This window comes from Pseudopodoces humilis, chromosome 6 (assembly GCF_049639895.1).
Source record: "Pseudopodoces humilis isolate 2021_Gansu_Grassland_sample_001 chromosome 6, ASM4963989v1, whole genome shotgun sequence".
In the NCBI taxonomy this organism is placed as follows: domain Eukaryota; kingdom Metazoa; phylum Chordata; class Aves; order Passeriformes; family Paridae; genus Pseudopodoces; species Pseudopodoces humilis.
The window spans coordinates 57,623,217-57,637,032 of record NC_142205.1 but is presented as its reverse complement, the minus strand read 5'-3'; the positions used below and the strand labels follow the sequence as shown (position 1 = coordinate 57,637,032).

General features: G+C 37.8%; 1 protein-coding gene across 1 annotated transcript in view; it reads right to left on the bottom strand.

Annotated features, from left to right (window-relative positions):
- EDNRA (endothelin receptor type A) overlaps positions 1-13,816 on the bottom strand; it is a 33,952-nt gene that overhangs the window by 1,871 nt on the left and 18,265 nt on the right. The window contains exons 4-7 of the mRNA XM_014254824.2: positions 8,218-8,416; positions 3,831-3,983; positions 1,798-1,931; positions 1,279-1,387 (exon numbers count right to left, since the gene is read on the bottom strand). Coding sequence (XP_014110299.1) covers positions 1,279-1,387; positions 1,798-1,931; positions 3,831-3,983; positions 8,218-8,416 — 595 coding nt within the window. The remainder of the gene's footprint in view (positions 1-1,278; positions 1,388-1,797; positions 1,932-3,830; positions 3,984-8,217; positions 8,417-13,816) is intronic.

The window sequence follows — 13,816 nt, the reverse complement described above, 5'->3', positions numbered from 1 at the left end:
AAGTAAATAAATAAATAAAAAGTTAAGACAAATCTCTCAGTTCTGTGCAGTTTGCTAGCCATATTTTTCATTCAGAAATGACAGATAATTCTAGCTGAAGGGAGTGCTAGCTATATTCAGGGAAATTTTTATCCTAGGACATAAATGATTCTTGTGATTGAACATCACAGATGCAGCAAATTAGGCCCAGCTTGTGCCTCTTATTCAGAAAAAAATCTTCCACTGTATGAAAAGGGAAATTTGTACAACTAAGGTAAGTAGATTGAGAACTGACAGAATTCAATACTTAGTATTAGGTGCTGGGTTGTTTGTTTTTCCCCTCTCTTTACCATTGTACTTGACAAACTTAAGGATCAGCATGTGGAAGAGGAAAAGAACTAAAATTCCCCAGGCCATGACTTAGGTCTCTTCTCACATCTTAGAAAAAAGACAATATTGTTTCAGAAAAGGTTCAGTGAACATACTGAGGTGTAACATTTTGCACAGTTAGGAATAGAAGCTGACTTCTTACTTATCATGTGAAAATGCTCCCTTAAAATAGTTTGTAAATCTGAGCAGGCTACGGACAAACAGGTATTCCCTTTGTCTAATAATTCTTTACATTTTTCTCAGTAGTTTGCATTTGGCCTATTCTCAGACTTAAAGTTTAGTGGTACAGTCCTGTCATCCTTTGTTTTTCATTGCAGATAAAGCTATTTCAGTCTTCCATTTCATTATTTTCTTTACTCTCATTTTTTTGCTCCCTGTGTTGTCTTTAATAGGTGGACAGGGACTTGCAGAGGCACATTTTCACAAAGAAATTATTTTAGCCTTAAAATATATTTTCATGTGTAGGAACTAGAAAATTCAGGTAGAGACATAATGCATATTTCATGCCAAAGTCAATTCAGGTACCTGATTTGGTATTCAAGCCTGAAAATTTTAGTTATTAATGAGATTGTTTAATAGAGGCAGCTTTGTGTCATCAAGAGTGGAAAATTGTTATCAACCAAATTCTGTTTCATGTGCATGTCATGTGCAGTTTTTTACAAGAGCATGTCTATCTCAGTTTACACATATGAAGACTATGTCAAACTTATTTATTGGTTTAGTATTTCAGATAAAGTGGATAGTTTCACTTTCAGGTTGGTACATGTGCTATATGAACTGCTAGCTGCTAAACCAGACAATGCATATTCTTTCATTCCTTTGCATGTCTCTTCTCCCAGCTGTTAAAATAGGTAACAGCCAATATTTCAATAGTTAACTGGATATAAAATCTTATCAAGAGAACCTTACCTGGAAACAGTTTTTAAACTTCTTGCTCACAAAATACAGAGCTATGGGGTTTATGCAAGAGTTCATGGTTGCCAGGTTAATGCTGATGTAATCCAAGGGCAGCAAGAAACTGGGGAAGAGGAAGAAAAACATTTAAACTGTTCATATGCTACAGAAGCATCCATGTTCCTTGTGGTTACAGGCTCTTCCGTCACACAATTCTCTCTTACCTAACTCCCTCAATCTAATCTCGTACCATGCCATGTCTATAGTAACCTCACAGATATTAAAAAAATAAAATAAATTAAAAAAAAGTCTCACAGATATTAAAAAAAATCCAAAGCAAAGTGATTGACACAATGATAGACAACATTTGTTAAGATTATGCTTCCCCATTAAAACTGAAACTGCTGAAAGTGGCTGCAGCTTAAAATTAATAAACATCACAGTTGCATTGCACAGTGACATTCCTCATAGAAATTCTAAGCATGCAGCATTATATTTTTTCAGTACAAACTATTGGCATAGAAAATGAAGTACCTGAGCAGTTCACATCTGCTGGGGTCTTTTTCATTGTATACCATTTTCTTCAAAATCCGGCTCAGATGGAGAGGGAACCAGCAAAGAGCAAAAATCACAACTAAACAGAAAACTGTCTTGGCAACTTCTCGGCGCTAGATAAAGGAGATAAGAGTACATTCTGAATGTCAAATTCATACTAGCAGGTGATGGTAGCTAGTAATGATGGCAGCAAAGTCAGTAATATAGATAAATTATGAAAGAATTCTCAAAGTGAAGCTTCCCAGACTAAGTAATGTACTATTCTTTCTTATGAGGTTTGTCACGTCCTTGATCCTGGCCATCCTCAACAGAACCTGCTCATCACTGAGGCTGGAGCAGCTGGGCACACAAGTATTTGTGTTGCTAGAATATTGTAGGAGTCTCTCTGATATCTGGTTCTATAAAGGGATACTGCCCAGTATCTTGATTTTGCTACGTGATCCTTACTATGAGATTTTGATATTCTCAGGTAAATAGTTCCTCTACAAACATTTTAGAAATGTTGTTATTACAACTTAATCTTGTAACACTTAAGAAATAATTACAATTTAATGGGTATTTTATTTGGCTCTAGAGAGTTAAAGATGTTTCAGTGGATTTTTGACAACGCATACCAGTGGTGTTTGGTAGGCATGGATTTGATAAAGAGAAACATATGAAGAGTTAAGGATTCCAGTGTAGTGTAACAGTGACAAGCACTGCAAGGCTCTGCCATGAAAGAACTTGAAGTCAAATGAGTGATTACAGTCTTGTTAAGCTTTGAATATGACTATTATAATTTCCTCTTTTTTGTTATAGCAGCTTTTATCAAAATATGAAAAGAATTCTGTTTAGACATTAATGGAGGGAGGGAGGGAGGGAGGAAGGAAGGAAGTGCGGAAGGAAGTGCGGAAGTGCGGAAGTGCGGAAGGAAGGAAGGAAGGAAGGAAGGAAGGAAGGAAGGAAGGAAGGAAGGAAGGAAGGAAGGAAGGAAGGAAGGAAGTCAAAAGGTGAGAGTTAAAAAGACAAGCATTTGTAAATCGTGGCATAAAGTCATCCTGCAGCAGCCAGTCTAAGAAGCTTGATGGGCAGTGCATTTTAGGATGGGAAAGGGTGGATTCCCCCACCTCCTAGTACATACCATTCTAGTTCTAAAGGGTGGAGTAGCCTGTGTGTGGCCCTAGGACACACTGTGTTGCAGTCCTAGGGCCTGATGAGGGTAAGAAATGGAGAATCTGCACAAGCAAAGGTTTTTCCACTCAGCCCTGATCTGGAATGAACCAGCAGAGGAGGAACTCACTCTGATGCAGAGAGAACTGCTTTAGGAATTCACAGCTGTGAACATGGAAGTTAAAAGAGTGGAACTTGAAGGGCTGATGTTAACACTGGGGAAAAGCTCCAGATTGTTTTTAAAATTTCAGTTAAGCATTAAACATCAGCCAGCGCTGCCAAACCAGCAAAGAGACCTGACGGCTCCGTGAGCAACTTTGTTCTGTGATCATTTGTTTGTTCTGCTCTCCTGTTGCTCTTTTCAAAGCAACTACAGCAGTGGTACTGCAGCAGTGCAATAACCCTGAGATACAAAATCCATTATTTTCTAAACCAGGTTATTCTACAATTGCTTTTTATATGAAACTACAATTACATATCAAAGAGTGCCAAAAGGAGGGAGGATCCATGGAGTCATATCTTTATACAGAAAAAGAAACATATTTTGGCATATCTTTGTAGTTAAATTTCAAAGCATTTAGAACTAGTGATTTGAGGTTGAAGAGAAAGAGGGCACAACTGTCAAAATAAGAAAAGAAAGAAAAGGTTTCGTTTCCTGAGCATACTGTCTTCAATGCCTAGTTATACTATGATTTAGTCTTTGGTTCCAGGTTTAAATGACTGCCTTAACATCATAAATAACCCACATACTCACTTTCTACTTCGGTAGTTTACTGTATTCAAGTACACTTTGAAATATTTCTAATGTAACCCGTAGAGAGAAGAACAATATTTTCAAGAATCGGTGTTTCTAATATATTTACCTGCTTCAGGTGTTCACTGAGAGCAATTCTCAAGTTGCTGTTTCTTCTGTTTAACATTTCACAAGTCATTAGTGTATAAAAGATGGCAGTACACGCCAGTGGCATGCAGAAATAGAAACCAAACAGCCACCAATCCTTTGCATCTTTGTAAAACTGTAGATAAGGAAAAGAAGAGAGCAGATATTTTCTTATGATTCAATGCAAAATACAGTAGAAAGGCCTTGGAAAAACATGATGGTTGGTACACTGGTATCTGTCTGTTTCCTTATTGTTGATCTCTTTTTGACCAATATCAAAATAGGAATTGTGGCAGTGTAAACACAGATTGCCTTCCTGTACCTTTGTTGCAATCTGTCTTGGGTTGGAATTAATATTTTTCATTGTACTTTCTGACCATTTACATTCATTCATGAAAACTGGAATACAACTGCATGAAAAAGACATGCCAAAATGTAGAAAGTGTCAGTCTGAGATAACAAATCTTACTAAAAGCCTGTCTCAGGAAATGCCATTTACCTCTACAGCTTCTGTCCTGATACCAAAAAAGGAAAATTCAAAATGTCTTGTAAGTTTAATCACCTTTTGTTATCAGTGAAAAGGTTGGCAGTTGGTTTGCTTATGTACTGTGCAGATAGGAGCCACTTTGTAAGTGTTTGTCTGATATGTGCAAAGCTTAGGGATGGCTTCCAGTGGTACAGTTACTTTTAACCCCTTGACTGCCCTTTCCACCATTTGCCTTTTGTGACAGGACACTAAGGTATTGATAGAATAGCAGTACTTCGCTCTGTGTAATTTTAAGTATTAGCTGTGATTGTAAGCAGTGTTGTAAATTAATACATTTATGTATTGTGGGAAATATTGCATTTGAGAAAACATTTAAAATAGCTCTTTTCTGTAGAGGATTGTGTTTTCAGATTTTAGAAAATACCATATCTTGGTTTTTAATTTTTATGTTCAGCCAAAAGTATACACTGAAATATGGCATTTCAAATACTTCCTGTGTCTAGGTTATTAGTATAAAAGGGATGTGTCACTCTTTCCCCCAGCTTGTTTGTTCCTAGAGGATGTGCTTTTGTAACATCACAGTTCCCACACCAAATGTCAAAATTCTTACGCCTGAGGATGTTATGAATCCTGTTTGAAAAAGTCAAACTTTTGACATCGTGTTTACATTTAAAACCAAACAGCACTAAACTTTGAAAGATGAAAAAAAGTTGATACAATTAATATACTGGTGTTTAATAATGTTACTTTAAAAATCTACTTCAGTTACATTAGAAAGTTGATTTATTGAGAAACATTGAATGCTTTTGATTTTTTTTCCCTCTGCCCCAATACAGCTGCATACAGAATTTGCTAGTTTAGATTATGCTGCTGGTTTCTAGGCTACAGTCCCACCTCACTCTGGGACACTGTGTTGTGTTGATTAACTTGTTTCCTCTTCCTCATTACCTCCTCCCTGAGGAGGGGCTACAGTCTCTGCATAGCTGCACTTTCCTTGGGGGCAGAATTTCCTCCTCTGGGAGCAGAGCTTTTGCCAGCAGAGAACCGGAAAACAGTATGCCTTGTATTTGAGGAGTTCGTACTGAGGGCAAATGTAATTACTGCTCCTTCTGCAGAGACAAGGATTACATGTACATGGAGACAATTATCTTTTCCACGGCAAATTCCTCCAAGTCAGGCTAGAATCACATTGGCTGGGCAGCAACAAAATGTGCACTACGTGAATCCACTCCATGTTTACAAGGAAAACTTTGTGTCCTACCAGTGTTCCAGCCTCCGTGAGCATTGCCTGTTGGTCAAGAATACACACGAAAGGTCTGTGTCACAGCCCTGACCAATACATCACTTCTGAATGAGGAGTTGGCCTTGTGGAGTTATAAAACCTACTCTAAAATGTCTGTAAATGATTAATTGAGGAATCTGAGTTTCACAAAGCTTACATCAAAGCACAAAAATGGGTTGATTAAAGAGAAGTAGACATTCTTTTGTTTGTCTTGAAAGCCCACATGGAACCAGTTTTCTACAGGAAATGTGCATTTTAAACAAGTTTCCTAGTGCACTCAGCCTCTTGGGAATCATGGTCTTCCATGAATCTTTTAAATCTTTCAAAGATAGTTTTAAACATGAATAAAGCTCCTATTAAAACCAAAAGTTAATAATAAATCCTTCCTGAAGTTTAGTAATTGTTTATTGTGGTGTTTGTGGTAGTAAATACTATAGTTAAGGTTAAAATAGTATTTCCACTTTAATCTCATGTTTGTATTTGCTTGCAACACATTGAAACACAAAGCTCTCCATTCTGGCTGACACATCCAACAATTTACACTCAGCTTGGACATAACTTCTGGTTTGTTTCCTTAAAAATCAAGCTGCTGTGGGGAGATTGGCACTTTTGAATTACACTGAGCAAGTAAGAGATACTGCTTCCTGCTAGGAAAACAAACCAAGCTACTCAACTTAGAACATTAAGAACAGAACAGTAATCATTAAAGTTAGCATGCCTATGGAAGACCTGAACTGTAATGTTTTTGAGAAGAGGGAAAGCTATTATTTTTCTTAGGGAGAGAGGAAGTGAAGATTGTCCAGGCACATTTGAAGAGAAAAACAGCCTGTAGAGATGGGAAATTTTGCTGCAGTGTGTAATTCATAAATCACAGTCTTGTAACTACAGTATCTACAGTCATATAGGTTGTGGAGTTAAGAAACAAAAATATAATAAGCTCTGGGAAATTCCATTCCATCTTTACCTGCATTAATTATTTCCATTAGGGAATTCCTTTTGTCTTCTCTTTCAATTATCTTGTTATAAATGAATATCCAATTTGATTAACAAAAATAATTTGTTCTATAATCAAAATACAATCGTAAAAGCCACTAGAAAAATCAGATTGATGCTGTACCAGGCAAACAGCATCGGGTGAGAAGGGGGGCGGTTCTCTGTAGCACCCTCCGCTGTGTTTCACAAACTGTGACTATCACATGGTGCTTTTTATATGTTCTCAGGCTTTTTGGGGGTCCCTTGGAATACGCTTCTTACAGACGAATATTCATGCTGGTTTTGGTGCACATCATTGTAATCTTGTTGGACAGAGGTTTCCTGGAAATACAGGAATGTTCTTGCAGACAAATATTCATACTGGCCTTGGTGCATATCACTATAATCTTGTCAGAGAAGGTTTCCTGGAAATATGCTAGGATTCTTTTCAGATGAGATTATAACTTCAGCACAAATTTTTTCATGCCATGTATCACAATCTCATGCTCTTTTTGCCATCACTATAGTCTGCGTAACCCTACCAAAGTTGGGGATGTTCCTCTGAAAAAATAATCATCCACACTTTTTATTTTCTAAAATTCCTAGCTCCACTTTACCCTATTGTTCCCAATTCTAGGCCATGTTATGTTCTGGTTCAATAAAAGGAGAAGCCTTAGACATTCAAAAGAGAGAAACTTATACTCTATTATGAAAAATTCTAATCCAGAAAAAAATACTGAGTTTTTCTCAAGACTTAGGACCTGGCGCTATCTGCTTTCTCTGCAACAAATCAGAATCTTACTCCTTCTTTTTTATTACTGAATGAATGTTACCTGGCCTTTCTCTGGATTCAGAAATTTAAAAATTAAGATACTGTCCCATTGTAAGGCCAGGTGGAAAACCACTACACCCTCATGCAGTAATCTATTGATTTTGTAGTGACTTCTCACCTGAGCTGCTTTGCAGAAGTTCATGTGGGTATTGACAGCTGTTAATCTGCAGAAGCAAGAGGGTGAGTGGTAGGAAATGTGCCAAAGCAGCCTGGCGTGTCTCAGGCACTCCTCTCTCTCTTGAGCTGCTGTATCTAATGGCAGCTAACGCTGCACAAGCACCTAGGTGGAGGTGTGGGTCTGTCAGCTTTGTAGTCATGAATTCTTGTAAACTAAAGCATGATTTTTTATTTGACTTTAATGTGTGTAGTGTGGCCCCACCCTTTCCTTTATGTGCCAGGAGAGCTGACTACTGCATACAAAAAGATGACTAATCATGGTAAAACATGTGTTTTGACATTTACAAGCTTCAAGGTGTTGTACTTTGAAACTCAAAACTTTTCAAGGCTCTGACTACCCTGATACATCTCTTGATTGTACTTGAAGCAGGTGTGAATTGCAAATGTCTGTAGTAAGAATCCTTAGTAGCAAAAAAATGAAAATGCTGTAAAGGCCCATTTAATCTCTCTGGCTGAAAGCAGAGACAAGTCACTGTGAACATAGGATCCTCTTTGCACCAATACACGTTAGAATACATTTTGCAGTTTAATGATGAATAAACTCTATTATCATCCAGTATCTTAATTGTGTAAGCCATGTACTGTGGGTTCCAAAAAAGAGAAGACAGGATGTTACTTACCAACATGAAATCGTTTGTAGGTTTGAGCATGCAGGTAACATAACTTGCATCCTTGTATCTGAAAGGTACCACAGCAAAGCCAATTGCTTCTGGGATGGCCAGTATGAAGGACAGAAGCCAAATGGAGAAAATTTCAATAGCAGTGATCATTGGGATTCCAATCCCCTGAACACGGCTCCAGGACGCAACTGCTCTGTACCTGAAAGAGACAGGTGTTAGTTTCCAGCCCGCAGTTTCCTTCTTAAAACAATCACTTAGTCACGGTCAGTGTCATATGGCATGTAAAATCCTAAAGCTGACATCTGAGACTTGTATTACTTGTTTTTTCTGCCTATTCCAGGGCCTCTGCCAGCTGTCAACTTACCTAGGACAAAACAGGGCACATCAAAGAGTGGAGAGCAGAGAGTCGACTGCTCCTGTTCCGCTTGGGTGTGGAATTCTGCTAGGTGGACTGATGGACTAGTGATTTCTAATTCAAGTAGGCAATGTTTGTGAGGACAGACTGTATCTTTCACTAAATAACTGCCATAACAGAGGAAAAAAAGCTTCCAGGCACACAGCCATTCTAACAGATACAAAACATCCATCTCCTTCAGCTACCTCAGCTGTAGCAGCAGTGCTATCCAAAGTGAAGCTGTCAGCTTCCAGGCAATGAAAGACTGGGAAAATACTCCTGATGAAGTGAAAATGCATTTGTTGTGTTTACACTGTTAAATGAACTGAGAGGATCTTTCCCCTCTACTTGTCTCTCAGTTTTCAATGAGCTTTTAGAAATTTATTAGCTTTGAGACCTCAATCACCATCAGCTCTGGTCAGAAGGTTGTAAAATTTTTCAGAGAAGGCTGATAGGCATAGAATACAGAGTACAATCCAGTCCATAAATTAAATTTTCAGTAGTAGATTTAACTCTTGTCCTACAATGACTGCAGTAAACTACTTAGCAGTAAACTTACTGTTGAATTTCCAACAATTCAGCAAAGACAGAATCAGTGGAAAGAACCAATATTATTTTTTGATCTTGTAATAACCTGAAATTCATTCTAGAGATCTCTCTGTCATTAATGATGCAACAGCTTCTGAACTGCTTATTTTACTTCCCTAAAATAATAGTACCTTCCCATTTGGAGTGACTGTGCTGCATGGATATATCATGGCATCCACTGATGAAATAGTCTTCTTTAGTTGAGGATAAAAAACATCAAGAAAGGTTGTTTGTCTGCTCAGAAAAGTATCAGATTAAGAAGAGAAATACTGGATTTTGAATTTTTGAGATCACAGAATCACAGAATGAACTAGGCTGGAAAAGACCTTTTGTGATCTTCAAGTCCAACAAAGATGGAAGCAATGAAGAGCTTCCAATGGGAAAAAGAGGGCTACAGGACCTAGGCTACAGACATCAGGAAAATTTAGTTATTGAAAGTCTTTCTCAGTCCTCCTTTAGCTAATACAGTGACATTGGATTCACACACGAAGCATTTCTTCTGATTTCTTGTATTACACCCCCTTTTTAGTTTGGAAGTGTGCTTATTAACTGGATGAAAGACTTGGGAATTCCATCCCCTGTAGCCCCAGTGTTAGGGGAATGACAATGCCTGAATGCAAACCCAGGCTAAAGCCCCTCACAAAAAATTCAGCAAGCATTGTTATCCAGCATCACTGGAAGGTGTCAGGGCCTGGCATGCCTTCATCACCCCTGCAGGAAACAGACTGGAAAGCTTTGCCTTGATATCTACAGCAGTGTCATGCACAGCATAGCACAGGTGTACTGCACACAGGCTCTCAGAGCATCATTTCTACAGAAATGTGTGTATAAATACTTTGAGCATAATAAAGCCAACTACAACTTGGAATTGCACATTAAAAATAAAAATATCATCATCTAAAGACATCCTGTCATGGGGTGACTTTACCTTTAAGATAGCTTTGGGAGCTAAGGAAGTTGAAGCTGCTGGTGGCTGATGGGAGTCTTTTCTCCTGACCAGTTATCGGTCATTTCTGAGAACTGGCGGAGGCTTTAACCATTCAGAAGTGAGGTCAACTTGTGAACACCACCTTAAGATGTAAAGCCAGAGTTCTCTTGTTCTCTTTGGTTTCTGGCTTCTGAAGAGGTAACAAGGCTCTGTCTCAGCCTCCCCACCCCACTCCAGGCCGGACAAGGCCGCAGAGGGCGGGGGGGAGAGAAACGGAGCCGGCCGGCCTGGCTTGGTTTGCAGTTTCTGCTTCTGGACTGAAACCTGACACCATGAACATCTGCAGCTTTCCAAGACTTTAACTCTTTTACTACCTGGATGAGACTTAAAGATTACTCCTTTTTCCCAGTGAGACAGAGAGAGACAATCAATATGAAGAAGACATCATAAAACCATCAAAGACAGTGAAGAAAATAATTAAGTTTTAGATTGGGAAGAGAGAATAAGGAGATGCTTTATAAGCTGAAATATTTTTCTGTTAAAGCTATGGAGATGGACAATAGTGTTCTAAAAAAAACTCCTTTAATTCATGACAAAGTATATTGTGAGGAATGGAGTGTTCAGAGTGTGGATTTTGAACAAAAGGTGGAGTAATTGTAATACAGTGAGGTGCTGGAACAGAGTGAAGAGAAGTAATAGTTAAAGATTTGAAGCCGCTTGAGGCAAAGAGAAAACTTCTGTTTCCAGGGAGGCTCACAGAGACAGATGAAGAGAGCTTTTGCCTTTGAATAACTCATTCTTAAAAATGACATCCCTAGACTCATTGACCCATGACACACCTCAGAGTGATGGGAAATGGGAGGAGAAAATCTGATGGCAGATTTCCGGCAGCTGGCATCAGAGAAATAGAAAGCTATAACAGAAATAGTTTTCTTGTGAGAAACTCCATAGATTAGCAGAAGAAGACTTCTGTTTCTCTACAAAAGCTGATGAAAAGACTCTAGCAAAAATTAAGACTGTTTTAAACACCAAAGTTTCCAAAGTTTTTTGTCTCTATGTTGTCATGTGATCAAGAGAATGGTGGGGTAGTGGGAGAAAAAAGGGGTTTTCTGGAAGTTTTATTCTGGTGTTCTTATTCTTGTAGTTTGTTAATAAACTTTCTTTATTCCTTTTTAAGTTTTAAGCCTGTTTTGCTCTTGTTCTAATCCATATCTCACAGCAAGAAATAAGTAAGTTTTCTAGTAATTTTTTAGTTACTGCTTTAAAACCATGACACATCCGTATCTTCCAAGAATGTGAAAAAGGAGGGAGGCAATGGTTCACTGAGGGAGAAGAGGTCTCTGAGATTAGAATTTTGAGACCATCAAAACAAAACTATACTGGGAGAATTAAGAAAGAAATATCCAGTATCATATCTTCTAACAAATATTGATATTAAAAACCAAATTTAATTTTAAATAATTTGTCATCCTGTCATATTTCATTTTGCCAAATATCAAATTCTGGCTATCATTGCCAAATGGAATATTCATAGAAACTTAACCTTTCACACAAATGCTCAGTTATTTGTGAACTTTGGAAATATAATGTTCAGTTCAAAGTTTACTTTCTACAGACTGGCAATTTTACAATAATTTCTGTCAGCTGCACAAGGTACTACCCCATCCTTGAATAACTGATGCTCTTAGCAAACAGGGACTTTTACACTGTATATATTTCACTGTATATATTTTTCAAGTAGCAAATGTAAAGTTTGTTTTGTGTTACCTCTGCAACCAATGGGTTGCAAACCGTAAATCCAATTATTTCCTTTCTTTCATTTTTATACCTGTTCTTTTGAACAAAAACATCTGTTTTGCACATGAGATCACTATGCACAGCAGTAAGGATTTGGGTCCTGTATGCATTTTACTGATTTTTTTTTCCCATTTACAATTCAAATAACTCTCAAATAAGGAATTTTTAGATGAATAATTTTCTGAATATTTTTAGCTAAAACATAAGAAGCTCAGTAATTAGATCAGAATTTTCTGAATGTGTATTAATCTGCAATTACTCAGTTTCTTTACTCATTGCTGTAGGAGTGATTTGAAAAACAGTGGCAGTAATAATAATTTTAGTAGTAATCATTTTTAAGGTGGGTGTTCTGTGGGTTATGTAATATACAGGACTTCTGTCTAGCCACAGATCTTCCAAAATTAAAAGTGACAAAGTACTGCAGGGTTTGTTTCCCTCATAATTTGAAAACATAGGATATCTGCCAGAGAGCTGACATAAAATACATACATAATGCATTGCATTTAACTCCTTATTCTAAAATCTGTGTGAGATTTGCCTAACTTTCCTTTTATTCTGTTTATTTTCCCCTTGTCTCTAATCTTGTCTAAAATGTTCACTTTTTTCCCCAGATCACTTTGTGCTCTCTATTTGATGTTGTGGCTCCTCTTCTCTCCCATTTTCATTTCCAACTGCTCATGCGTGTGCTGTCACCTTGTATACATGCACACAATTAAATATTTTGTACTCCTATCCAGTTATAACATGCTTAAAGCATTTCTTTCAGAAGGACACCTTGTCTGGATCTGAGAACATCAATGAGTGCTTTTGTTCCCCTATTCCTTTTAACTTAGATTAGAAATTAGGTGTTAATTAGGGAATTAGGTGTTAATTAAAAAAATTGATGTTCAAATGGCCCTGTAATATAACAGTGTCTGTTCTGTGACTATCATCAGCCCTTAGTATGAGTGAAAGGCAATGCAGGAAACATAAAGGACAAAATCAAGCAGGTATGAAGCAGTCGCTATCAAGATGGGTACCGGGACAGTTCCTAAATGTCCCCAGTGTTGCTGATACCGAACTGTTCTGCTTCATCATTAGCAACCACAGCTGTTCTTCATTTTATGCAAATATCTTAATACCATAAAGCTCTTAGAGTTTTGTTTTAGTGGCAAAATCTCAACTTGTCTCATACACTTACTGGGAGTTGGTCCAGATAAAAATATTTACCTTAGGATTACTGTTCTACGCAAAGTGCTATAGAAAGGAGTCAAGAAGAGGGTGTATACACGTGAAACAAGATCCATATCTTAACTTTTCTTCTTCAACCCATTTCTTCATCAAATGCATTATGCTCAACACATAAGCAAGGGTAAAAACCCAGGCAGGGAAATATCCTTCCTCTTAGTCACACTCAGGCACTGTTTAGAAAAGGAGTCACACTATCGTCACCATTGTGACCTGGAGTTTAAAAATGCCTTAGGGGCATCTGAGGCAACTTCGAAGTCAGCTTCCTCCCAGGCTTTCTGTCAGCCTCTTAAAACCCTTTCCACACGTGTGAGTGGCCATTGTTCCCCTTGGGCACACACAGTTTAACCTTAATATACTGTCAGGTCAAGCCACTCCAGGGCAGTAGTAATGAGGGGAGTTTCACTCTAGGATGTAGTTAGCACAGGGAACTGTCCTGATAGCAAAAAAAGGAATCCTGTTCTAACTTAAAGTTGTAGTCTGTAACAGGGACAGAGAGTCAACAATAATTAAAAACATGAAGCTCTGTATTCACTCTACCTGTTGACTACATCTTTTTTGTATCATAGAATGCAATATTTACAGACCCCAAAAAATTATAAACAAGATAGCTTTCAGGAGCTTTTTAAAAATAAGAATTAAATAACTTATAGACCAGAAACAGT